The sequence below is a fragment of the Eublepharis macularius genome, chromosome 14 (assembly GCF_028583425.1).
Source record: "Eublepharis macularius isolate TG4126 chromosome 14, MPM_Emac_v1.0, whole genome shotgun sequence".
NCBI lineage: Eukaryota > Metazoa > Chordata > Lepidosauria > Squamata > Eublepharidae > Eublepharis > Eublepharis macularius.
This window is the reverse complement of record NC_072803.1, coordinates 45,407,710-45,432,296: the sequence shown is the minus strand read 5'-3', so window position 1 is coordinate 45,432,296 and position 24,587 is coordinate 45,407,710. Positions and strand designations below refer to the sequence as shown.

Genomic DNA, 24,587 nt, shown 5'->3' with positions numbered 1-24,587 from the left:
TTCCTAAGTCAATATTCCAAATGACCAAAGGAGTTGAATAGTTTTATTAGTGAAAATATAAAATATGGGAAGACTGAGAGAGAGAGAGCGCGCGAATGTAGCTGTTGCAGTCAAATCTGGAAAATGTATTTGATATAGACCTTTTACAGAATGCAAAATATGCTGTGCAATCTAGTCTCGTATCCTTGTTTTAATTTTGCAAGCCATTATTGATTGGGTTTTTTTAAAAAAAAAGACATGACTTGCTAATCTTCCCTATCTCCAAAGTCTCTGTGTGGATCACAGTTTGAAACATAATTTAGCATCGAGATAAAATATCCAGACTCTCACATTTATTGTGGCATAAGGTTCATGGACTGGAGCCCATTTCATCAAAGGCATGAAGTGTGTCCTCAGTTGGCCACTAAGGACATGGAGAAAACAAATGATAAGCAGCGGTGCCAAAAGATCCTAGAATGTTGGACAAGGATCTGAGAGATCCATGTTTAAGTCCCAAGACTGCCATGGAAGCTTGCTAGGTAATGAGATAGTCACGCACTCTCAGCCTAACCTACCTCGCATGGTTGTTGTTTTATATTTATTTACATTATTTATAGTCCGCCTTTCTCAGTGAGACTCAAGGCAGATTCTATTAGTATAAGTCAATGTAAACTACAGCTGGAACATCCCATAAACAATGCAATAGGTTACAACAACAAAATGGAGGAGAGGAGAATTTAGTTTTCCCCATTGGGAGCAAACTATGGCATACTGTGGGGCACAAATGAAATAAATAAATAAAATGTAACACATACAAACAGTGACATTTATTATTAATTTACTTCATTTATACCCTGCCTTTCTCCCCAAGGAGGACCCAAAGTGGCTTTCATCATTCTCCTGTCTTCAATTTTATCTACACAACACCCCTGTGAGGTAGGTTAGTCTGAGAGTATGTGACTGGCCCTAGATCACTCAGCAAGGTTCCATGGCAGAGTGGGGATTTAAACCTGGGTCTCCTAGATCCTAATCCTGCATTCTTTACAAAAGTATACAAGATAATTCCTGCAACTATTTGTAACAGCTGTAACAGGTGATACAGTTATTCTAAACAAGCTATGTAAATTTAGCATCTGTTGTGTGACAGGAAAGTATTATCACAACTGAGACCTAATTGGTCAGTATCAAACTTCTTGATGAACTTTAAATAAGCAGTTTCACGTTGTATTATCCCATGAAAGTTCTTTTGTTCAAAAGAGAGATCAAAAGAGTTTATTGTCTATAGCCATAGGCCGTCACAATTCACCAAACATTGACTAATAAACAATTAAGTCCCTTATCACAGTTTATATAAGTTACTAAAATTAATTAAAACAATACAGTATGCCAAACTATCCCAGGGATCACGAAGCAGCCTCATTCAGTACCACCTTACATCTTATCTTTTTGGCTGCAAGTGCGAACTGAGAGACTCTATAGGACACATGATTATCAGTGTCAGATAACAAAAACACAATCTTCTCGATTTCAGAGTATGTGTTTGTCACTGGTAGGATTCGGGCCAAAAATTTAGCTCTGGGTACACAATATAATGGATAATAAAGTAGGTAGTGGGAAAGGTTCTCCACTGTAGGTAATCCACAAATGCAGGTGCGATGTTCCATAGGGGTGTGAGAATAACGCCCTGCCAAAAGAGCTGTCTGCATCATCTGGAAGCGCAGAGCAGTGAAAGACACTCTGAGGTTGTAATGAGAAATACTGACTAGGTAGGGAGATCTTGAATGGTCAAATTTGATTAATTTATACCAAGGAGCTGCCTTAGATTTTGATATTGACAGCCGATCCATCACTGCACCTGATTTATAGATCCACTCCTTAAGTGGGAGGTTGTTGGCTGAGACCCCTAACAGGTCATTTGGGATGGTATACCTTTGGCAAATGGTGGATAGAAAACCAGGCCGTGTGGGGTCTTTGGATAGTAAGTAATTTACTGATTGGCAACTTAAGGAGTCAGAACTGGAAAATTTGATCCTTTTCCAGTATTTTAAAACTGCAAGGTGTACCCACGCCCTAAGGGAGGGGAGTCCTGTTTCAGCCCTCATCAGGGCGGCAGGAGCGCCTTTGGGTAAAGCCAAAATCCTTCTCAAGAACTGGTTTTGGATTACCTCAAGGCTGGTTAGAATGTCTTTCTTCCAACCCCACACTTCAGCTCCATATAGAAGGTGAGGGACTACCTTGCTCTTAAATAATTTCAGTGCTGGATCTATCAGTCGACCCCCCTTTGTATTAAAGAAATGTATGACTGACCCTACAATCCTTGATGCTGAGGATTTAACCGACGCAAGATGCGCCTTCCATTTCAGAGTCTCTTTAAAGGTTACCCCAAGATATTTAAAGGAGCAAGTTCTTTTGTTGAATAATGGCAATTTTTAGGTCCACAGCAGTCCCATAAGATTAGAATGTTCTTCCACACAATTGTTTCAAGTATGTCACAGTGTTGGTCTGCAGTAGAACAGCAAGATTTGAGTTCAGTGGCACCTTAGAGACCAACAAGATCTTCAGACCAACAAGATTTCAGATACCTTCATTTCTGAAGACGGGAGCTTTTCTCCTGAAAGCTTACACCCTGAAAATCTTGTTGGTCTCTAAGGTGCCATTGGACTCAAATCCTGGTGTTCTCCCACAGAATGTTGCTGTTTCTGATGACTGATTTACACCCATATATTCTTTTGCTCAGAGTCAGTCTTGTTTGTCCTCTGTGGACAGCAGAAGGACAATGTTAGCATGAGAAGGTGATTATTACATGGGAGAAAGAATAGGCCAATGACTCCCCCCTCCTTGGTATGGCTGATGCTGTTGGGTCTTGTAATAGTGAAGAAATCCCGAGCAAGCATGAAGCCCAGCAGTCGTCCATAGGGATTCTTGTTTTTGTTTTTAACAATTGGAAGACCAGAGAAGACTGTTTAAAGCCCACCCATTTCTTAGTGCACCTCCTGAGGTTGTTTAAGCTTTTAATTTAATTTATTGGATTTTTATACTACCTTATCTTAATAGCCCAAGGTGGTGTACAAAGAAACCTGTTCATACATTAACATTGTAAGACAGAGCAGTAAAATATCATAATAAAACCAATGTATTTAACTATAAAAGAGAGTAATGGCAAAATCTAGCTTTCCTTGGCCACAGCGAACAAGCGTCGTCGTCCCCCCCCAAGCCTACCGTCTGCTTGGATATGTCACCTAGGGTGGTCTAGTACAGTCTTCCAAGAAGAGGATGTTTCCATACTTGGGGACTCTTGAGGGAGAGATCACTCCCCACCCCATCTCTACTTTCTGTTTGAACAGTGCTCAGGCAGAGTTTCAGGCCAATTCTAACCAGGTCTGCTCAGAATCCTACATAGGTCTATCCAATGGGACTTATGGCTGGGAAATTTTTCTTAAGATTACACCGTCAACTTATTTTAAAGGGTTTAGATCCCACAGTGCAATTTCAGCACAAGGTTTTCAAGGTCTCTTCTACATAGGAAGTTAAAAATCAGTAAGTAAAATAATACATTATAACCCATACTAAAACTCATCAAAACCCAGCAGATAACATTTCTGACTAATTGTAGATAAAAGTGCCATTTGGATATGCTTCCAACAGCAAAATGTTGAATTGGCCCTCCCAAATATTTGATGCATAGGAATAATAAAAAATTGGGGGGAATGGTGAAATAGGTTTGGAGAGGCAGCATGCAGATTCTGTAAATGAATAAACGAGTAAGTCCTACCCAGAGGACTTTTTAAAACCACATTTGGCAAATTTCTGAACCAAACAAATATGTTGCTACTTGGTCTCCTCCTTTGCTGACCTTTTGGATCATGTTTTCTGAACAGTTAAGGAAAAGTTAGAGGTGTAACTTCCCAGGCACAGCCCTGGAAAGCAATTTTTCCACTCCCTGGGCCAAATAACAGAGAACTTAAACATCACATTTTTCAAACTCAGGCAGTGACAAACCTGCATCTTCAAGTCTTATGATAGATTGAACCCCTTTTTGGGAAATGCAGTAAAATGTTTTCCACCCAGAAAGTGGGCAAGGGAAAATCAGTTAGCGTGGTGGTGGTGTGTCATCAAGCAAGAGCGAGTTGAGACCGAGTTCCACATGCAAAAACAGAGTCCCCAATTCTGCACCCTGTGCACATGGAGACCATGGTGCAGAGTAGTCCCAGTCACATTGCAGTGTAAACCCTCCCTTCCTCTACAGTGTATTTCTCCTGTTTCAAGAGCACAGCAAGTCTGGCAGGCCAGAGAGGTCTGGCCAAAGCTTTGTTCCCAGTGCCTGCCCTTCTCCGGGTTCCTCATGTGGCAGTTGTTCCCTGCACAAGCTGTGCATCTAAAAGAGGGAGAAGGATGGTTATCTGTAAGATGTTGAAGGTTCTCAGCCTCCTCAAGTCCATGTGATTAGAAAAAGCAGCCATGCTTCACAGATGGACCCTTTACTCTCTTTTCTGAGGCTATCAGGTAAACTGGTTGTCAGTTCTTCTAAGTGGGTAGCTGTATTCATCTGCAGCAGAAGAGCAAGATTTGAGTCCAGTGGCACCTAAAGACCAACAAGATTTCTAAGGTATAAGCTTTCGAGAGTCAAGCACCTTTCATCAGATAAGGAGCTCCCTTCATCAGAATGCGGCAGCCAGAAAGCTGACTGGAGTAGGCTGTAGGGGCCATCTACTTTGGCTCCCAGTTTCCTTCTGGGCCCCATTCAAGATGCTAGTATTGACTTTTAAAAGCCTGTGTGGCTTGGGACCAGCATAACTTCAAGGACTGCCTTCTCCCATATAAACCTACCTGTCCACTTGGGTCATCTTCAGAGGCCTTCCTCAGGTGCCCCTGCTAGGTGGGTGGCAATCTGGGAAAGGGCAGGCTCAGTTGTAGCGACAGCTTTGGAACACCCTCCCAAGGGAGATTTATCTGTCTCCCCCTGTCTTTGTCCTCCACCAGCTGGTGAAGGTTTTTTTGTTGCATTTGGCATACCCCTGGCAAACTCTTACTGGCCCTCTCCCTAGTTGTGTGTGTGTGGGTATATATATGTTTTTACTTATATACATTTAAAATGTTATTTTTATGTTTTAGTATCCACTGTTTGCCACATTGGGGGCCCTACTTTAATGGAAAGGCAGCATAGAAATGTTTTAAATACATTTTAAAAATGCCATTCTCTGGCCAGCAGTGGTGGTGGTGGTGGTGCTGACCCAGGGAGCAGGCCTAATAAGTTCCTGCACTGATGGTACAGAAACTCTCAGTCATAAGTCCTAGACCACTAATGGGCTACCAGCAGTGTTGGTCCACCAGGAGCATGGTAAACATCTAGGTTTTCTGATGCTTGCATGCTTAACCGGGTTCCTGATGTGAAGTGTGAGCCCTTCAGCAGAATCTTCTACCGACACTGAGGTTTGATGGCAGATGACTCATTGTACAGAAACATTTCCTGAAGGTAGAAAGTTTTGAAAAGCACCACACTGAGGGCTTGTGCAGTAGCAGACAGAGGAGTTAGAAAGCACCATGTAGGCTTCAGTGCAAGATTGGTGGGTATTATTCAAGGTAGGAGCTTGCAAGATGAGCAAATCATGTTGGCAAAGATGGGTTGCCTTGCATTTTGAGTTTTTTAAACTATATTGTTTGTCTTGTTTTTCATCCAGTAGAGGAAACCAAGTATAACACTCTACTTCTGTTGGTCCCACTCTGGTTCGATCTGCTGTCGCTGCTGGCGTCTCCACTGGGCAAGTCTGGGTGTCCCAAGCCTCAGAAAGAGAGCGGGGTGGGTTTAAGTGTCACCTGGTTCCCCTTTGCTGCTCTCTTGGATGAGCTCTGGCCCCTGAACACCCTTTCTAGACACTACCTCTTTCCCAGCCTGTTCAGACTCCCCAGACTTATTCCTTCACCAATCCCAATCCCCAGCAGCCGGGCTGCCATGTGGACTGCCTTAGGCAGCCACACCTGCTCCTGCTTCAGCCCCAGCCTCACCTGAGTCCTGTTGAAGCAGCTCCCAGCCTACAGGAGACCAATTGCTTCCGCTGCCTGCTGGTCCTGTCCCCACTTCCCTGCGGGTTGCTCACAGGCTGGGAGGCTGTCTGGCCTTGTCATCCCTGCAGTCGCAGGATTATCCCAGCTAGCTCCTGGGCCTGGGAGCTGCCCGGCTCCACCTTCCCTACCGCCAAGCCTTTGCTTGCCTCTGTGGTAGCATTTGTCTGATCCTGGCTGGCAGGCTGTCCCTTTGCCACCTGGCCACTGGCCTTAATGCTGCAGGGCCCCTCAGCTGCTGCGACTGAGGCGGTGACAGCCGTGAGTGCTTTGGTGCCACTGCCTAACTTAGCGGCCCTTGCCATGGCTTCTGTGCTTCCCATCCCCACTAGGTGAGTTCTCGCGGTGGCAAGTAGGGCGAGCGGCCCTGAGGGGGGGGCCTTTGAGGGTGGCCCCAGCACTGGACACCAAGTTATATGTTCAGTACAGAAACAGTAGCATGGTTCAGACCTAATGTCAAACCTTGCTTTGTCAAATGTGAGCGAGTCTGGGGGATCCTCAGGTTCACATGCTGCTGCCTCCTTTTCTGATGATAGTCTATACTTTTGCAATTTGCTATTGTGTCCAAACGCAAACCCTGGTTGCCCTTTTCTGGATTTCCTTTTAGAATTAAACCCGAGGTTGAAATCATGGTGTGTAGGGCAGAAAATAGACCATGGTTTGTGATCTGGACACCAGGATGCACTATGGTTTGTTGGAGAATTGGAAACCTTTAATTAGGTTGCTGAGGATCCCCCACACTTGTTCACATAGCCACAGACCATGTGAGTTTTGTGTTTTCATTTTTTGTTACACCTAGAACATGATGATCTTAGCATTCCGACCATGTTGGTAAGTGTAATCTGTGACAGCACACATTAGAAACAAACCAATGGATTAAGGATAAGCATGTACTCACAGTGATCATTTCACCAGAGGCCATTTGGCTTCCCTCAGAATGAAGCATATCTTGTACAGGTATTCAGCTCTTTGGCTAGGGTGAGGAAGATATCCCTCCATCTTACATCACAGGAAGAGGGTAAGGAATTGATGGCCTTGTTCACCCCTCCAAGGGACATATGGGTTCCTACCTGCCACCACTCTTGGGTTTGACAAACAGCCTGCGTCTAGTCGTTTTAAGCCTGATCGGGGCTGTGGGACTGTCTTGCCACTACAGCCAGGCTCTCTCAGATCATCCTCTATACTCCTGAAACCATCCCCATGTGATGTCATTTTTGGGCAATGATGTCTAAATCCAGGCAGGGTCATCAGCAGGGAGCAGAATAGGTCTGGGTGGCCTGCAGTGTCATTGTAACCATTGTTGGTATTTGCCACCACAGTAGGTTTATGCAGGAAAAACCAAGACAGGCAGCTGAGCTACAAATCGCTGGGCCTTTTGAAGGCAATGAATTATCATAGGTAAGCCGGTAGGATTGCCTGAGTAGGCAAAGACCTTCAGCTGCTTAGAGGAAGCTGCTTGGCTTGTCCTTCTTAAGCCTTTAATTTTTTTTTTGTTTCCGCTAGATTGTTGGCAACTCAGCCGCTTCCTTTGTTATCCTTATCCTGTGCTCCAGATAAGGGACCATAATTAAAGCAAACATCTTTTGCAAGCAGCTGGAATCAAATTCCAGCTGACTGCAGCACCTGCGAAGACTCTACCTCTGCCTGAGGGGGCTGCGAGGTATGATGCCAGCCGCGGTTTGCGTGGCGACAGTGTGTGAAGCCCACTGATTCACCAGCGAGTTCGGGAGCGCTTATGCCCTTTCTGTGAGCTTCCGATGGCAGTAGTGCCAGGGAAAATGCAGAGTGTCTGGTTTAGACTAATTAGAAGGATGATTTGTGAAAGGCAGGCTATTTATTTAATTAATCACGGGCACAAAGCTATAAAGCCCATATTTTAAAAATCCCTGTTAGTTTGCCATGTGGTTAATAGATTGTGGCGCATTAAAAAGTGACACGGTGATGTATTAAAAATGTTCCGGCAAAGGTTGGTGAATGTCCTCAAGGAACTTAAGCTGTCTGCTTTCTGGCAACAGAGCAGCGAAATCTGGGGCCTGTTTTCAAACTTAGGATATGTGCTCGAACATCTCTCTCCCCCTCTTTCTCCCCCTTAACAGCATCTGTTCATTAAAGGATCTCGTGGCAGATTTCTAAACATACATATAACATTTATTGTAGATGGTTTACTTTTTAATTATAGAGGGAAGGTTATTGCTGCTGTATGTTTCTGTGGGTGTTTTTTCTCTGATGAAATTATGATCTCTTATGTGGGAGTGTCATGTAAATACGATGTAGGGATTAAAGTATTAGACTTAGGGTCGGGGAAACTTGAATTTGAATCCCTGCTCATCCACTATATGTCCATGAACTAAGTGTGGTTTCTTAGTCCTAATGTAGCTTGTGTAGTTGCTGTGAAAATAAAGTGGGGGTGCCATATCTGCTGGCTTGAGCCCCTTGGAGGAACGATGGGATTGTTATATAATATGCAATGTAATGCATAAATAATTATTGGAAAGTAAACCATCCCTTTTCTATTGCTGAGGGCAGAATAGGATTTCCTTCAGTGAACCATCTGTACAAATTGAAGACCATCTTAGTACCATCTTAATTTCTCCATCCCACCCTTCCAGTTCTTTATTCATGTGATGCAGGGAAAGTGATTTTCTTCCCCTAAGTGTCAGGGTCAGTTTAGGGCACAGCTGTCATATGATTTGGTTGATTTCCCCCCCAGTTATCTTCTGCCTTTTCTCAAGTCACTTAACCCCATTTAAGAAACAAAAAAGAAGTGGGCAGACTAGGGTTGCCAAGTCCCCTGACCAGTGGGAGGTGCGAGGCCCGGCACCTACCTAACTACACATGCTCCCGGCTTGTGCGATGACATCACTTCCAGGAAGTGACATCATTGCGCAGGTCACATGCTGCCCTGTGAGTGCTCCCACACTCCAAAGGGCTGAATCGGGTCGCTGCAGAGCGTGGGAGCGCTGCTACTCTCCGCATCAGCCCGATTTGGACCCGAATCAGGGCCAAATTGGCAATCTGGCCGCTGCGTAGCACAGGAGTTCTCCCATGCTCCACAACGGCCTAATTTGGGCCAAATCAGGTGCGATTCGGGCTGCTGCAGTGTGCAAGAGCATGCCATCCTGCCCAGGAGCATGCCTCAGGAGATGCATTCCCCCCCCCCCCCGCCAGCCAGGTAAACAGAGGTGGGTGTGGAGGGTGGGAGCGGGGAATCCCCTGCCTCCAGCAAGAGACTGGCATCCCTGGGGTGAACCCAAGAACTAATGAAATGTGTATACATACACAGGCATAAACATATATATCCTCCTATGCTTTCTCACCCAGATAAATCTCACACACATATATACACACAACAAGGAATGTCTGAAATTTGACTGATTATGAGTCTCATATCAGTACTGACAATCTCAGCAAGGTATGTTTTGTGAGTGCTGGTAATCATTCATATATGTTCCTGTTTGTCAGACACATGCTGGTGAATGCTAACGATTTATTTGGACTGATTGTCAGTATTCCCAAGTATCTTTCTGTGGTTTCAGACACTCAATCTGCAGTGTGATGAGAATGAGTAGAGGTATGTATGTCCACACACACACACATGGACACTCACAAACCATTCTGTCTGCATTAGTTTCTGGATTGCTTAGGCTCACTGAGGTCAAGATTGTTACATTTTTAGCAAGAGATTCTCCCATTTTTCCCCATTGTTTGGGTGTATAACTGTGGATCAGTCTGAAGCTAGCTGCTAAGGAGAGCATCCTGCTCAGGGGGCGCTATTGCTCTGCCTCGTGTGGTATAATAATTAACTGGAGCATTAGGAGGAGGGTTGGGGGGAGTAGCTCAGAATAAAACATGAGTATGTTAATGCTGCCTGGAGCTGATGTTATAGTCATCATCGCGATGCAGATAAAGCATTCCTCATAAGCGCCGTTGCATACTGGAGCCTCTGAAACATCTGGGCTTCTAATTGAAAAATAGTGTAGAGTGGTGGAAGGGGGATGCCACTAAGTGAAGGCAACAATTTAAAATACCAAAATGTAATGGGGGGTTTATTTACATTGAATTTAAATATTCATACTATGTTATGCTTTGCATAACAGGAAATTACTGGGTTAAATTTTTATGAGTAGTGACAACGCAAATGAGATAAATTAAGTGAGAATGTTAATGGTATTTTATGGTGCAACCCAGTGTACAAATCAGAGAGATAAATGAACCATCTACAGGCAAAGCTGTGTTTCACCACCCAGTTCTTTTGAGCGCCGCAATGTGGTGTGGCTGCTCTGTGCTGATTTGCCCTTTGTTACATTCATTCCCAAACCGCGTGCTGTAAGAGAACGGCTTTGGATGCCGCAAGAAATCAGTGTAATAATCCAAGGCTCGTGACCTCAGAGTACCAGCTGCAGAGATAGGCAGTCTGCTGCATCTCTGTGTGATTCAAGTGCCTTTTTCCCGTCAGGCTCCAGCAGGGAGTACCTGTGTCTGCATCAGATGGGATTCAATTGCTCGTTCACTTCCAGTACAGAAACGTAGCCAAATTTCCCTCCTCTTAGAGGAAGCTGCCTGTTACATCGTTCTCACCATCAGTTGTTAATTCTGACCCTTCTGAACTGTGATTCTGAGGTGGCCGATTTTTTACAAACTCTAAAAGTGACCAGAGTAACAGCGATATGATTTAGGCATAACAATGCTAGAATTTGCTGTTACATGAAAATCCAGGGAGAGGGGTGGTCCTTGGGCACGCGCACATGCTCCCTTCTCTCTTCCCTTCACACATGGCTTGATCATTAAAGACTTCTGCCTAGTCTCTGATATACTTTTCTGTTTGGAAAAAAAAAATTGGTTATGATCTGCTGTTCTGTGTGTTCAAAGACAGGAAAAAATATAAATGAACCCTTTTCTCGCTTAAAAAATTCCATCTCAGCTACAGCTATGGTTTCCTCACTTTTCAAACCAGAGTTTGGAATCCTGGTTTGAAGGGATGCGTACAAACAAACCACAGTTTGTCAAAGGATATACAACAAACTATGCCATAAAAGTAAAGTAAACATCAACCATCCTCAAAGTCACTGTTTTTCGTTCCACCGTACTGGCAGTGGGGGAGGAGCTCAGAAGCAGACACTCATACAAGAATAAAGTAAACAGTCTCATCAGAGGATGGATGAATTGGAGAGATTCTGAATTCCGCTGTATCTCTATATTGGGATTAAATGCTAGACAGGTATTCCTACTGCAAACTAATTGGAACTATCCATGTGATTCATGCATAGATACAGCAGGCAGCCTCCTCTGTGGGTGTTATTTCTCAGCTTGTCTTGCATTTGCATCTGAACCATGCCAATTTGCCTCCATTTTTAGTTTGCAATGAAGTGAGCCCTGCTCTCAGGAGCTTTGAGTAATAATTATATAATGCAGCTTCCTTCGCTGATAGATATCCGTCATCTCCCTCTGTGGAGGGAAACGCCTTTGGCCAATCACAATGTCATGACAGGATCAATGACATTTAACTTACTGCTTCATCTACGGCTTGATTAATCTTAAGAGCCACTTCACATGCTAGGCAATGGCTAACTCAGGCTTGCCCTTGAGGGTTCACCAAACAAGGAACTGCTGCCAATCGTGGCTTGCTGACAAGTTGGCCAGGACCAAAACTCTCTGCCCCGCACTTAGAGCCTGGGCACGAACAGCCTCCAACCATCACAGCCGCACTGGAGATGGGCCAGAGAGTAAAGGAGGAGCTGCCATGACCTCTGTTGTCAGGCCAAAGCAGCAGATGCTGCAGTTTTGCTGTGCAAAGGGCTGGTGGCAGTGGATGGTGGGGAAACGCTAAAGCCCCATAGCCAGCTTACCATAGCCAGCTTGCCAGCTTGCCAACCTCAAAGGAGCTCACAAAAATGGTGGTGAGGGGCCAGGCCTTGGGTGGGATACATGTAGGAGACCTTTGAGAGGCAGGAAAAACAGCAATGCAGCAGATCCCAGGTGGGGCAAAAACCAGATTTGGGGCCTTGAGAAAGCAGCCAGTCCTGGCTTTCCCAGCCTCAGGGTAGGGGCAGAGCAGGCAGCATGCCCAGCAACTTCTACAGGCCCTCATGGGCCAAGCAGAGCATCCCTAGGGGCAGCCAGAGGGGAGGGGCAGATGACCCAACAACCCCACTAGAGGCCCAATTGGTCAGGAACCCTGCCATTCTCCAAGGCTTTGTCCCAGAGAATGGGGAAGAAGAGAGCCCAAGGATGTTCCATCCCAAGGGATCCTTTAAAGAACATGTCCAGCCAGAGCGGAGGAAGATGGGGGAGACTTCTCCCATGGCTGTGAGAGAGGTGCTAGGCACGGAAGAAAGGGAGATCAGAGTGTAACACATTCTGAGGCTCAACCCAAGTGTGCTGCCAAAAAGGGGATGCTGGAGGGCATCCCAGCCCTGGACTCCAGCCTGGCACTGGGGGAGTCCAACACATGAACCTATATCATCATCAAATCTGTGCTGCATTCTCATTTTTAAGTGAAATGAAACAGCCCTTGTTGAGCTTGCACGTCTAGTCCCCTGATTACATATGCCTTTTTTCTTGCTCCCTCTTCAGTCGTTATTTAAAAGGCTCAATAGAAGTAGCAGTCTGCCCAGCAGGGAGAAAATACAAGTTGTTTGGCTTATATTGGCATGGTTCATATGTAATGACAATCCAAGCTCAGAAATAGCATCCATAGAGGAGGCTGCCCACTACATCTCTGTATGATTTTTATACATGCATAAGCCCTAGACTCTGCCCCTGTATCCACCTTAATTTAATTTTACTTAAACATCTCTATGTATCTTCTGTCCGTCTTTGGGTGCTCTAGTTGTTCAGTCTTTTAAAATATGAGAACACCAGTCTGTGAAAGTCATTTATAAGTCATCGCTTTTGATATTGTTAGCTCTGCTTCCTAAATGTATCTTTCAACCAGATTAAGATCAATCTTAAGAAAACAAAGCAAACACCTTAAAGCAATAGACCCACTTTACCTTTTAGAGAGGTGTAGAAATGGTCAAGACAGTAAAGTTTCGGTCAGATGTAATGCCAAACCATGGTTTGGTGCTACATGGAGAAGCCATGTAGTACATAAAATGGGTGCACTTCCCATTTCATCTGTGTCCATTCAGGTGTCCATTCAGTCAGTTACTTCTGCTTTCATCTCTGAACTAGCAAACTATGGCTTTGCAGTTGTCTGCAAATCAGAATTGCATACCCCTTTTTAAAAATAGGAAAACACCTCTGATAAATGTAGGAAAGATGCAATATAAATATTTTAATTGAATAAATGCAAATGTCCATGCATGGAGAAGGCATGAGAAGGGAGCATGGAGCCCTTGGAATCCCTATCCTGGAACCTGGAGTTGCCAGCTCTGACTGAAGCTATTACAGGTATTCCTTCCTCCCCCAACAAAATGCTATGCAGAAGGTGTTATCTTCTCACTTTTACTTAACAAGCTAGTAAATGTTACATCGTATTTGCAGTGTAATAAATATGCTCTTTTTATTTATATAGGTTTTTCATATGGAGTCAATGTTAGGTATTTATAGTCCTATGCTTGTCTGCTTTGTACAGTTAGGCTTCCTTCCAAAAAGTGTGCATAGGATAGCAGCCTTTGAAAACAAGCAATTTTTTCAAGTAGGATAAACTGTGGGGGGGGGGCAGACACACCTTGTGTAGCACTCTCTGAGATCCAAGAGTCATTAATCTGTTGCTGTGATTAGAGCTCCCCTTTGTCTTTGCCTTGCTTACAATTGGAACCAGAAAGATTTTCTTCCATCTCCAGTTGTCTAACTCACGTCTATTCTGAGCCAGCAGATTTGTTTTCCCTACCAAAATAATTATTTAATACTAGGCCTGCATTTAACTGACTTTGGAGAGGAGACAGATCTATTGCCACAATTGATAAACTAGGGTTTCCACAATTACTATGAAAATAGATTAAAATTATAGGTAGTTATGCTTGTCCACTGGGAGAAAAAAAATCCAGAAACAATAATGAATAACTTTTATTAGCACCCAAGTAGTGTCGGTGAGTTGCGAGGGAGAGCTGTCAAGTGCATTGAATAAGCTTCGGCCCTTACCGGGCCTGCACTGTCTGTAGCCTTCTGGCTATCATGGCTCCCTTATCCATCCCTACTCCTGAGCTGCATCCATTTCTTCTATAAACTGCTCTCAGTGGAGCACGTCTCCTTTTGGTACAACTGGGCCAATGTCACTTTCCAATTGCCCATGTTTACCTTTTGGCAATCTGGCTCTGTCACTGCTCTGTTTCTCCATGGGATGCCGTAATCCACAAGATTGCTTTTGGTAAACACAGGGAGATCCATACCTATCTTGCTAGACTCCCACTTAATCAGGGCAGATTGGCAACCTTACCATGATTTCATGGGATGCTTTCTCATTCTTGCTGAGCAATGTCTAATTTCTTGTTTGGGATCAGTAAATAAGAGGAAGGGGAGCATCTTTCCACCTGCTTTGGCATTCCGTTAAATAGGTGTAGTATGTGTTTGCTTTTTTGCAGGCATGGGAGGAAGGCAGGGGGCCAATTAGGTTTTCTAGGAGCAGCTAGAAGAAACTTGCTTTGTGACCTCTGCAAGAGCCCAGATGGCAAGTCGCCAAGCCCACTTTAATAGACTCTAGTAGCTACTGGGAACCTGGATGTTTGCATCCCTGGTTGAAAAACCCTTTTCTCTTCCAAATCCTTTTCTGATCTTACACTAGAACATGAAATACGTCACCTCTGCCCTATAAAAGCGAGGGTAAGTTGTGTGGGGTTGTGTGTTCTTTGCATTTCAGAAAGGAAAAAAACACCTCCAAACTCCATTTGTTTCTATTTTGTCCAATGCTTTACATTGTTTGTTAGGAGGTGAGTCAATGACTTGAATTAATTCTAATTACTACAGAGACATATACTGATTGAGCAAATAAAGAAGTAAGCTCATTTGCACCAAGGCCATCTAATTAAATGCTAACTTTGGATAAGCTGGATGTGCGTGAAAGATTAATTTTTAGGAGGTTTTTATGACTCACTAAATAACGATTCAGTAAAATCTTTTGCATTATATATCATTAGGCCATCTAATCTTAGAGTGATATAACATTTAGTCACTGAACTCTATTGTATAGGAAGATGCAGTAAATTATTATTATTAACAAATTAATCATATTTTTTCTCCTCTTCAGGAAATGTATGCGCTTTATTTTGCTGCTATGCCAAGCACTAAGTCTCCGGCGGGTGAAGGGGGTAGTAAGTTGTAGTGCCGTGGAGTTCAAGGTAGCAGGGAATTTAGCTTGACATGCCCCCTTCAGTGTGGGTTACTGGAGACTAAGGATTCCAGCACATTCAGGAACAAACTTTATACGTGGAGCTGTGTGTGTGATTTAATTCCCGAGGAGAACAGATGGGTGGCACTGAGTGTGGCATTCCTGAAAATTTCAATTTTCATTTAAGCAAAAGATTGTGTTTCTAGCCCTTACGGATGCAAAATTATGCTTGAAAGAGTATGGGATGAAGCCTCAGATATCAAAGAGGGGGCTGAATAAAGTGTCCCGGTATGTTGCAGAGGAAGGAGATTTCTTGTGGCTTCTTACCCCTCCCAAGAATGTATGCAGTTCCTTCAGGTTATTGGTCCCCTCACCACAGTATTGTCTGCCCATGAATGGCAGCCTGCTGTCTTGGGTATCAAGAAGAGAAGGGTGTTTCCTAACACTTGTTATCTGATCTCGAGAGATACCAGGGATTGAACATGGGGCTGTCTGCATACAAAGCTCATGCTGTCCTGCTGAGCTACACCCATACATCTCTCCATCAAAATATAAACACTGATTTACCTGCAGCAGAGCTCAGGAAATCAGGACTGTCCCCAGTAAATAAGGTTATACAGCCATATTCCAGCTTCTTGGCCTTCAAAATGGCAGAATGGTGTGAAGTGCATTATCTTTGACAGTGACACCCCTATTGAAGAGGTGCATCACTGGGGTAATAGAAAGCAGAATGAAGAATGAATATCTTCTCCGGTGGATTTTCATTAACAGTTAGTATTAAATCTCTAAAGGCCTGCTTTTTATTGCATGGTTAGAGTTTATGTTGGCTTTCTCCCTCTCCCCCCCATCCCCATCCACAGTTTTATTTCTAATGCCAATTGATTTTTTTCCCTTATACAAGGAGTGAATAGCAGGTTCCTAAAACTGCTCTGTGTAGCTGATGGAACAGATCCACTGTAAATTGCTTTCTGGCTGCTGTCACCGTTGTGGAATCCAGTGGTTTGTAATTATAAAACCCTGGGAATGTTAGATTAACGTCCTAATCCTACTGAAGGCTACAGAAACTCAAGGCTTGGATATCTTTATCCCAGTCTTAAACCATTGCCCTTTGGGGCCTCAATAGCAGGGTGGATGAGTCTGTACATAGTAAAGTCATTCCAATGCTTGAAATAATCTCAGTGGAATTTGAGGGTATTTACATCTCTGAACAAATTCCAGTTCTTGCTTGAGGCTGAGAGGAGGGGGTGTTAACATCTAAATATTATAACAGATTTGCTTTTTACCCCTATACATACATTACTGTATCCCTCTTTGGAAACCTAACTCTTATAGTGTGTGAGAAAGCATACTGTAGCCAGTCTCAAAGGAGCCCATCCTCTGCATCTCTGCATGAGTCAGTGTTCTGGGCAGCATTCATAACGTACAATTGGAGTAATGACTGCCTTCAATGAAGTAAGTTTACCAGAGAGTTCTGCTGTGGAGTAGTATGCAGATTTAGTCATTAAAGCTGTCAGGACCGACTCCTGTAAAGCAGTCAGGTGTTTGCAAGGCCAGGAGGATCCCTAGCTACTGAGACCAGAGAGCGAAACCTCACCCATAACCTTTTTCGGGGCTACAAAGCCCTTTCTGGCCCTTTCTGTGGTAACAGGATTTCTTAACCAGTATTGTAGTCCTCTGCAGTTCATGTGTGTCTCACACACATGCGCACACATGCAGCCTATCTCAGCACTGGCTTTCCTTTTTCACTTATATTTTACAACATAATAGCAGTAGTCTGCATAGTTGGAGAGACCTGTTTTGTTTTCTGATAGATGCTCAGCCATGAACAGGAGTGTCAGCTGCCTCCAGGAAAAAATGTCCCTTTAATAGTGGCTTAAGGGGATGTTCTTTACCAAGTGATGTTATTTACCTGCACGCCATATAAAGCTTCAGCTGTCCTTCCACACATTACAGCCTCTATTGAAGGGACAAGGCATTTCCCCCCAGGCCTCTTGGAAACCCTAGCTATGAAGTTTACTGTTTTGTGGAACAAACTGAGGAACAAACTTTTTGCTGCTCAAAAAGCAGCAATGGGCAGGTGTAAATAATTTGGAAATTCCCACATGCATACTCAAATCTCTCCTTCCTTGATTCTTGAAGCTGTCAGATGTTGAGCAGACCAATTTCCCTCTCTACCTACCCGTTAAATGATTCTCATCTGGTACCTCAAGGTCCCACACTTCTTAAAGCATGCTCAGGCCATTGTCCTTTAGGTAATGTTCTTATGGGGGGGGGGGCAGATCTGGGGAGTCCCTAGATAAGAGTATAGTGGTTCCAGTGTTGGATTGGGCCAGGCTTTGGATGGCCCAGGTTCAAGCTTCATCCCCCATGGAAGCTTGCTGGATGACCTGGGCCAGTCACACATACTCTATCTAACCTACCACACAAAGTTGTTATGAGGAGATAATGGAGGAGAGGAGAAAAATGTAAGCCACTTTGGGTCCCCATTGTGGAGAAAGGCAGGCTACAAATTAATTAATTAATTAATGTAAGTATGTCTGGCTCTTCCTGAAGTGACCCAGTTTTGCTGTTTCATGATTGGCGCAATACTCTTACTCCTCTCTATAAATAATGCTATGAAAGTGGTGAGCATAGTGCAGCTAAAACTGAGCACTTTGGAGTCCCATCGGTTTCAGCGGGAGGGGGTTATATGCATGCTTATTGATTTCACTGGAAGGAACAGGTAAGAATTTAAAAGCGTGTGATAGAGCCTGGGCTACTCCCAGTGTTTCCATTTTGCTGCAGAGGAAAAAAGCTTCCCCCCCCACACACACACACACACACTGACTTACACAGGTATGCTAAAAATGCAGCCAAATGAATTATGGCATAGCTCTTTAGAAATACAGGAATGGTGGGGAGTACCCAATAATACAAACAGTAAAAACTTAATGGAACTAGGATATGTGTGATTCATGGAAAATGACTGGAATTTTTTTGTCAATTTCATCTCAGGCTTCATTTGTCTCTGTCCCTCTGTCTGTATCTGTTTCCTAATGTATGTGCCCAGTACTTAGTGTCCGGTGACAAGCCAAAAGAATTATGTTTTTGACAGATGAGCTTTGCCACAGGTGACAGATCAAGAAAATGTTATTTTAATAGCCTCTCTTATGCCTACCATATTTATTGGCAGCTGTGAAGGAAACACCAAATGGTGGCTGCTCCCCCCGCCAAAAAAACCTGAATGGATTTCCCATCTCATTTCATGCTAAATATTCATAAAGTTTACCTCTGCTTTTTAATATTGGCAGCATGCTGGCAGTTCTTAAGGAACCTGGGGCTTCAACCGGGAACTTCATGTTCTGAGGCTAGGACCGAGGGTCAAACTAGACGTTACGAGACGTGCAAGGCTGCTGTCAGGAGCAGCAGCCCTTCATCTGCCTGGTAACATCTGGTAAAGGAGAACACATGACATGATCTCATTGCAAGTAGACTTCCTGAACTCAATGGAGGCTTGCAGAAGGGCAGGAAGGCGGTGCCATGGCATCACAAATTTTTCTACACTTTATTAGGCAGGACACAGGGAGGAAATGTAGGCATGTTTCTCTTGGTGGCAGCCACGCATCATGTCTAGCTTGGCACAGCACTGTGCACTCGCAACCCAGAATTTCTTCAGATACAGGACAAAGTTGGCCCCTGGAGGTGATAAACACTGTGAAGCCTCTGGACTGGCTACACATGACCTGGTCAGCACTGCAGAATCTACTGCCTGCTGCACTTCTGATTCCTGCTTTTTGTAGCTCCTGTATGCAGGGATACGTCAGAGTTGGAGATCACAGTCATGGTGGGGGTGGAATATAAACACCTTCCAGTCCAAAGTCCCATCTTTGCACAGCTGCCCACAGCCCTGCCCTGCCCCCCACAACCATGACTGAGGCTTGTTGTGACCACCTTTTGTTTCATTTTTGACAAGAGGATTGTAAGAAGGTAAACATTTAATGCTTAGTTCTGCTGATCTTTCAGTTTATGCACATCAGCTATTCATCAGGCTCCCCGTCCCTGTTCTGGTTGTATTTCCAGAGAAAAGATTAATGATGATAAAACCGTGAAGCCCCAATTTCCACTTGAGCCTTCCCAGCATTCTGATGATATAAATAAGAAGCATAAATCCGTTGTTCCTGGTTACAGTATTCCCTTGGCATCCCAGCAGGAGCAAGGAATGGGTCCTTGGGCCTTGGTGGGCCAGAAACAGCAGAGGAGGGGGAGAGTCACTGTTGATGTAATGTTAATTCATGCATCTCCTTTGTGGGGAAGATGGAGAAGCAAGTTCTGTTATTTATTCACCTCCGTCCCTTGCTTGCAGTTCCTACCCATGTCTCCCCTGCTATCTTCCCCACTGTCAGAATTTAGATTGAAGTTCTCTAAAGCACCATAATGTGGGTCCCGCTGTTGAAATAACAATGAAGAGTGTGGTACAGTGGTTAGAGTGGCAGACTGGATACCTTTGGGCTCAAACCCCTGCTCAGAATTAACGTTCACTTAGTGATCTTAGGCCTGTCACTTTCACTCACCTTAATCTATAGCACAGGGTTGTTATTGTGGGTTTAAAATGGAGGATGGGGAACCATGCACCCCACCCTAAGATCCTTGGAGGGGAGGGCAGGATAACAATGCAATAGATGATTTGTTTGTTTAAGCCGGAGACCCACAGCCCAAGCTTTGGCTGCTTGGGTCTGATTAATGCTATTGTACATTGATGTACCTTGTTGAAACTGCCAGGGGCGAAGTAAATCGGGAATGCCTGTGGCTTCAGTGGTGGGGAAGCTGGGAATTGTAAAACCTCTCTGCAGCTTAAAAATATGAGTAGCTTAAAATAGCGCCCTTATCGGTTCTAGATTAAATGTTTCTTTCCCAATGCAAACTTTGTGCATCTTTATGCCAGCTATATTTCTGACTTTTTAATTAAGCCTTAATCTCCCTGGTGCTGAATAGATATATATACTTTAATGCGAGAGATTGTGATACAGCATAGTAGTATCGTCTTAATCCTTATAGGTTGTCTCCCAGTAGTGATGTTTCCAAAAATTGTTACACGCAGGACACAGTTTTCTTCTGGATTAAAATTTGGAACTCTGCTACCAGATGCTGGTGGGCAAGAAGAGTTTAGCAGTGCAGTGGTGTGTACACAAACAGCATTGTCTTTCCTATAGTCCCTCACTCTCCCGGCATGTATTGTTAGAAGAACACCACAGATCTGTATTCCAGATAGTCATTGCATTGGCATATTAACATTGTACATGAGTGGGATTGCATACATGGCAGCCCATTTTTAAAAGAGCTGCTGAGTGCCTGCAAAATTGCACCAGCATGATCTTCTTACCCTCCAGTAACCTATATAATTAACCCTGAATTAGGCCTCCTGGTATCCTACCCTGCCCTTTCATTGGTTGGTCAGGGGTCAGGGATGGGGATGTGTTATCTGGGTAGTGCTGCAGTATCTGAACCATGAACCTTGGAATGGGCTGCATTAGGGGAATCCCTGGGTGTCCTTAAGATGACATTGCTGCTTGTATATTAGTAGAGATAAGGAGGAATGATTTCTGCATGGTGTCTTTTCTGAGTACATGGAGTGGCAGATGTATCCAACATGACAGCTTTATTTTCCAAAGATAATTTCATCCTCTCTCACAGAAAATGAATGGATCTCAGCAACAGTTTGGGAATCACTGTCCAGTAGTTTCAAATGGTCCCATTTAGAAAAGTTTTTTGATTTTTTTACATTGCATTCAGCATCATATAAACCATGGCTTAGTCAAACTCCATTATTTGTGACTTCTGAGTAAAACAAACAAACTTGGATTTATGAACAAATCATGATCTCTGCATGGTACACTTTAGCCATCGTTTGTTGTACAAGTCATGATTTATCATGATATATGAGTTCATCTTCAGTTTCCTGTGCATTGGTGTACATTTTTGCCTGCATATCGGTTAGGGCCAGTTTATACACTAAATATTTTTGGTGTACTTCAGACTTGGGGTGGGATGACCATCTAATAATGGAAATCGTGAATGTAGCAAACATGTTTGTAAATGATTGCTTCATATGGATATGCCAGGATTGGTGGCAGCGGTGAAATGGCTTCAGTGATTTACCGGACAAAGACTTCATCTTCTGTTCTGCCCCGGGAGACAGCTCCAATGACATCGGCTAGTATTACTGCCAGTCAGCTGGGTGTCAGGATCATGTCCTCAGAGGTGCTTGAGGGAATGGCAAGGCTACCCAAGGCCCCTGCTGCAGAGGGAAGCCAGGGCCCTGGCCCAAGACAGAAGCAGCCAGCACTTCCATTGCCAGGGCAATACAGCCAGGCCACAGGATGCAGTTTCCAGAGGCTAGGGCTCCGTGGGCAGGACTTTAGCCGCTGCCCAGAGCTATTGAAACCCTTGATGCCAGAGGCTGAAGAGGAGACATAAAGCTGAACCTTGAGGTTCTGAGAGAGCAAGCAGGCACAGTCTGAAGGGACAATAGGAAGTGGGTGGCATGAAAACCTCTCCCCTCCCTAGCGGAGGCCTTATGGTTGTGACATGGGCAAGAAGGGGTCAACAGTTCCCCAATGGGAATGCAAATAGCATGACAATACCGTTCTATGTGGTGCCAGATTACACGAAGGGGTTAATGTAGAGAAAAACCAAGAGGATGGACTCTTGTTTCAAGAGGATTGAGTTCCCCTGTGCTCCAAGTGTTGCTGGAGTAAGGGACTGGATCCTAAAGACCCTTTTGCATCAGCAGAAGGGACTTCTTATACTGGAGAAAAGCATCAACACTCACGGAACAGCTCTGAAGGGTCTTTTTTTACCATTTCCCAGAGTGCTCCTGTCAAACTGCGTGTGATGCCATGGATCTTTAGTCGTACCCTTCAAGGTGTAAGTTATTACAAAAAGTAGTGGGAAGTATGAATCAGGGCTGCCGTGCTGGGGAAGACTTCTCCAGATCTACCCCAAACCATTTTGCAGGCTGTTTTTAGCCCCAGTTAGTATAAAAATAGGCATGGCATGAAGGTGTGTTACTTTTCCCTACTGGAGCTTGAGGCAGGCCAAAGATGGGGATAACCTTTTCTTGGGGAAACACTGTGATCAAGTCAAGATTATTGATTACGGTCTGCGACCAGCATAAAACACTGCGATTCCATGGGATCACAGAGCTGGCTACAGAATATAGTGCTGAATACAGGATTCAGTTTCCTAAGATCCCCCATGATTATGAAGGTAGTTTGAAAGCAGATGGGTAGAGCCTAGTGAATGCTTAGCTAGAGGAGCTGTTGAATAAGATGATCAGTGTCTTCTTGTTGCCTTCCTTATCCCCTTCCCATCCTCCCCAGAACTACTGTGAGCGGAATAAATTATACCAAACAAGCAGTATTGTTGGAAATGTACATAATTTATACCAGTTGCACAGTCCATCTTGTTGCAGAATTTGGAATTACTTTGTTCTCTTCACTATTCTTTGCCAGACATCCCTGGTTACTTTCCTACACTTGAGTCTCCTGTGCTGGGGTGGAATGTTGCTTATTTGGTTTTGCACTTTGCTCAAACACAGCTTGATTTCTCTACTGACAGGGCCACGTTGGAACAACCGCCACCAAAAAAATTGACGTCTACCTCCCACTACACGCCAATCAGGACAAGCTTCAGCCTATGACTGTGGTGACGATCGCGAACGCCAAGGTGCACGACTTGATTGGGCTCATCTGTTGGCAGTACACGAGTGAAGGACGGGAACCCAAACTGAAGTAGGCCCCTTCTTCACCTCCCTCTCGGTCTCTAATTTCTCTCTCTCTCTCTCTCTCTCTCTCTCTCTCTCTCTCTCTCTCTCTCTCTCTCTCTCTCTCTCTCTCTCTCTCTCTCTCTCTCCTCTGCAGCCACTTCTGCATAATGAAATGGATTTCCACATCAATATATTTTTTTTACAGATAAATCTTGCCGTAACACCTCCACATTTATCAATATTTCCTTCCAAGCTATGCATACATCTATATCTATTTCTCTTTCAATTAAATTACTGGGTACTGTGTAATGACAAGCATATGAAGCCAGTATTGTATAAATGAATCATAATTTTGAGATGCTCTCTCTTCTTGGGCGTCTTGTTTGTTTGTTTATTTTTTTAAAAGATAAATCACATCAACTTCAGTGTCACCGACATGTGTTACATTTTTATGTCCGATCTGCTTTTTAAAGCTAGTTTAATGTCCAGGTAGGCCAAATACAACATGCTTTCCCAAACTGGTAACCGGGGCATGCTTTTCCTCTGCATTAAATTTAGCCACTGGGGAATGAGGGGAGGCTGAGGCATTTGGGGCTTTTCAGTATAGAAAAAAGACAACTGGGAGGAGGGGTGTGATAGAGGTTTACAAAGTACTGTATGGTGGACACAAAGGAGTTTTCCTTTCTAGCATTAGCACTCAGTCTGACTTCTTCGTGACAGTGATATTGAAACTGGGCCATTGGTTGCTACCCTTGCAACGTTGGCTCAGTAGAGATCACTCTTGTGCTATGCTGGCAGACATGTGTTACACATACAGCAGCTTTGCATGCATAAGAGCCTGTTTCCAATGAGACTGGGGGGCACATACAAGATGCAGCATATTTTTCCTTTGACTTAAAACTGTAGGCTGTAGGAAATACAGCAAATTTAGGAGTTTTCGGTTTAGAATGGAAAGCTGTTGGCGGTGCAGGAGGAGATAAGGGACATGGTATAATTTATAAAATTATGCCTGGTGGGCAAAGAGAACTTTTTCTCCCTCTCATGATACTAAAAGATGAGAGTTTATTATGTATGTTTTGATTGCAGTTATGTACACTGCTTCCATCCTGAAGCTTAAAATTAATTTTCAGATCAGTTTAACAGTTAGGGGGAGGTCATAACAAATTCTCTCAACCCCACTACAGGGAACTGGAGTGTTTACAGCCGCTGACAGACCAGGATTACCCCCTTGTTAGCCACCCGTTTAGCGAATTTACAGGTTACTTTAAGTTTAATTGTCATTATTACCTGTTTGGTATAATAAATATCTTAGCCATGACAGTGTACAGATAGATCACCCAGAGTTAGCACTCTTGGTAAGCTGAGTTGCAACCCAAGGTATGTGGATTAATTGGGAAAATTGCAAATCAGGTAGTTGGCGAAATAATTCATTGTCACATCCAATCAATAAACTTTGTAAATCAACTCATTTAATTCCACACAAAAAATGATCTATATAGATCAAGCGACCAATTAAACAATTAGCATGTGCTTTGC

The 24,587-nt window shown here is 44.0% G+C and overlaps 1 protein-coding gene across 2 annotated transcripts in view; it reads left to right on the top strand.

Annotated features, from left to right (window-relative positions):
* MAPKAP1 (MAPK associated protein 1) overlaps positions 1-24,587 on the top strand; it is a 186,789-nt gene that overhangs the window by 75,702 nt on the left and 86,500 nt on the right. For both annotated transcript variants that reach the window (XM_054997531.1, XM_054997529.1), the window contains exon 5: positions 22,904-23,076. In XM_054997531.1, coding sequence (XP_054853506.1) covers positions 22,904-23,076 — 173 coding nt within the window. The remainder of the gene's footprint in view (positions 1-22,903; positions 23,077-24,587) is intronic.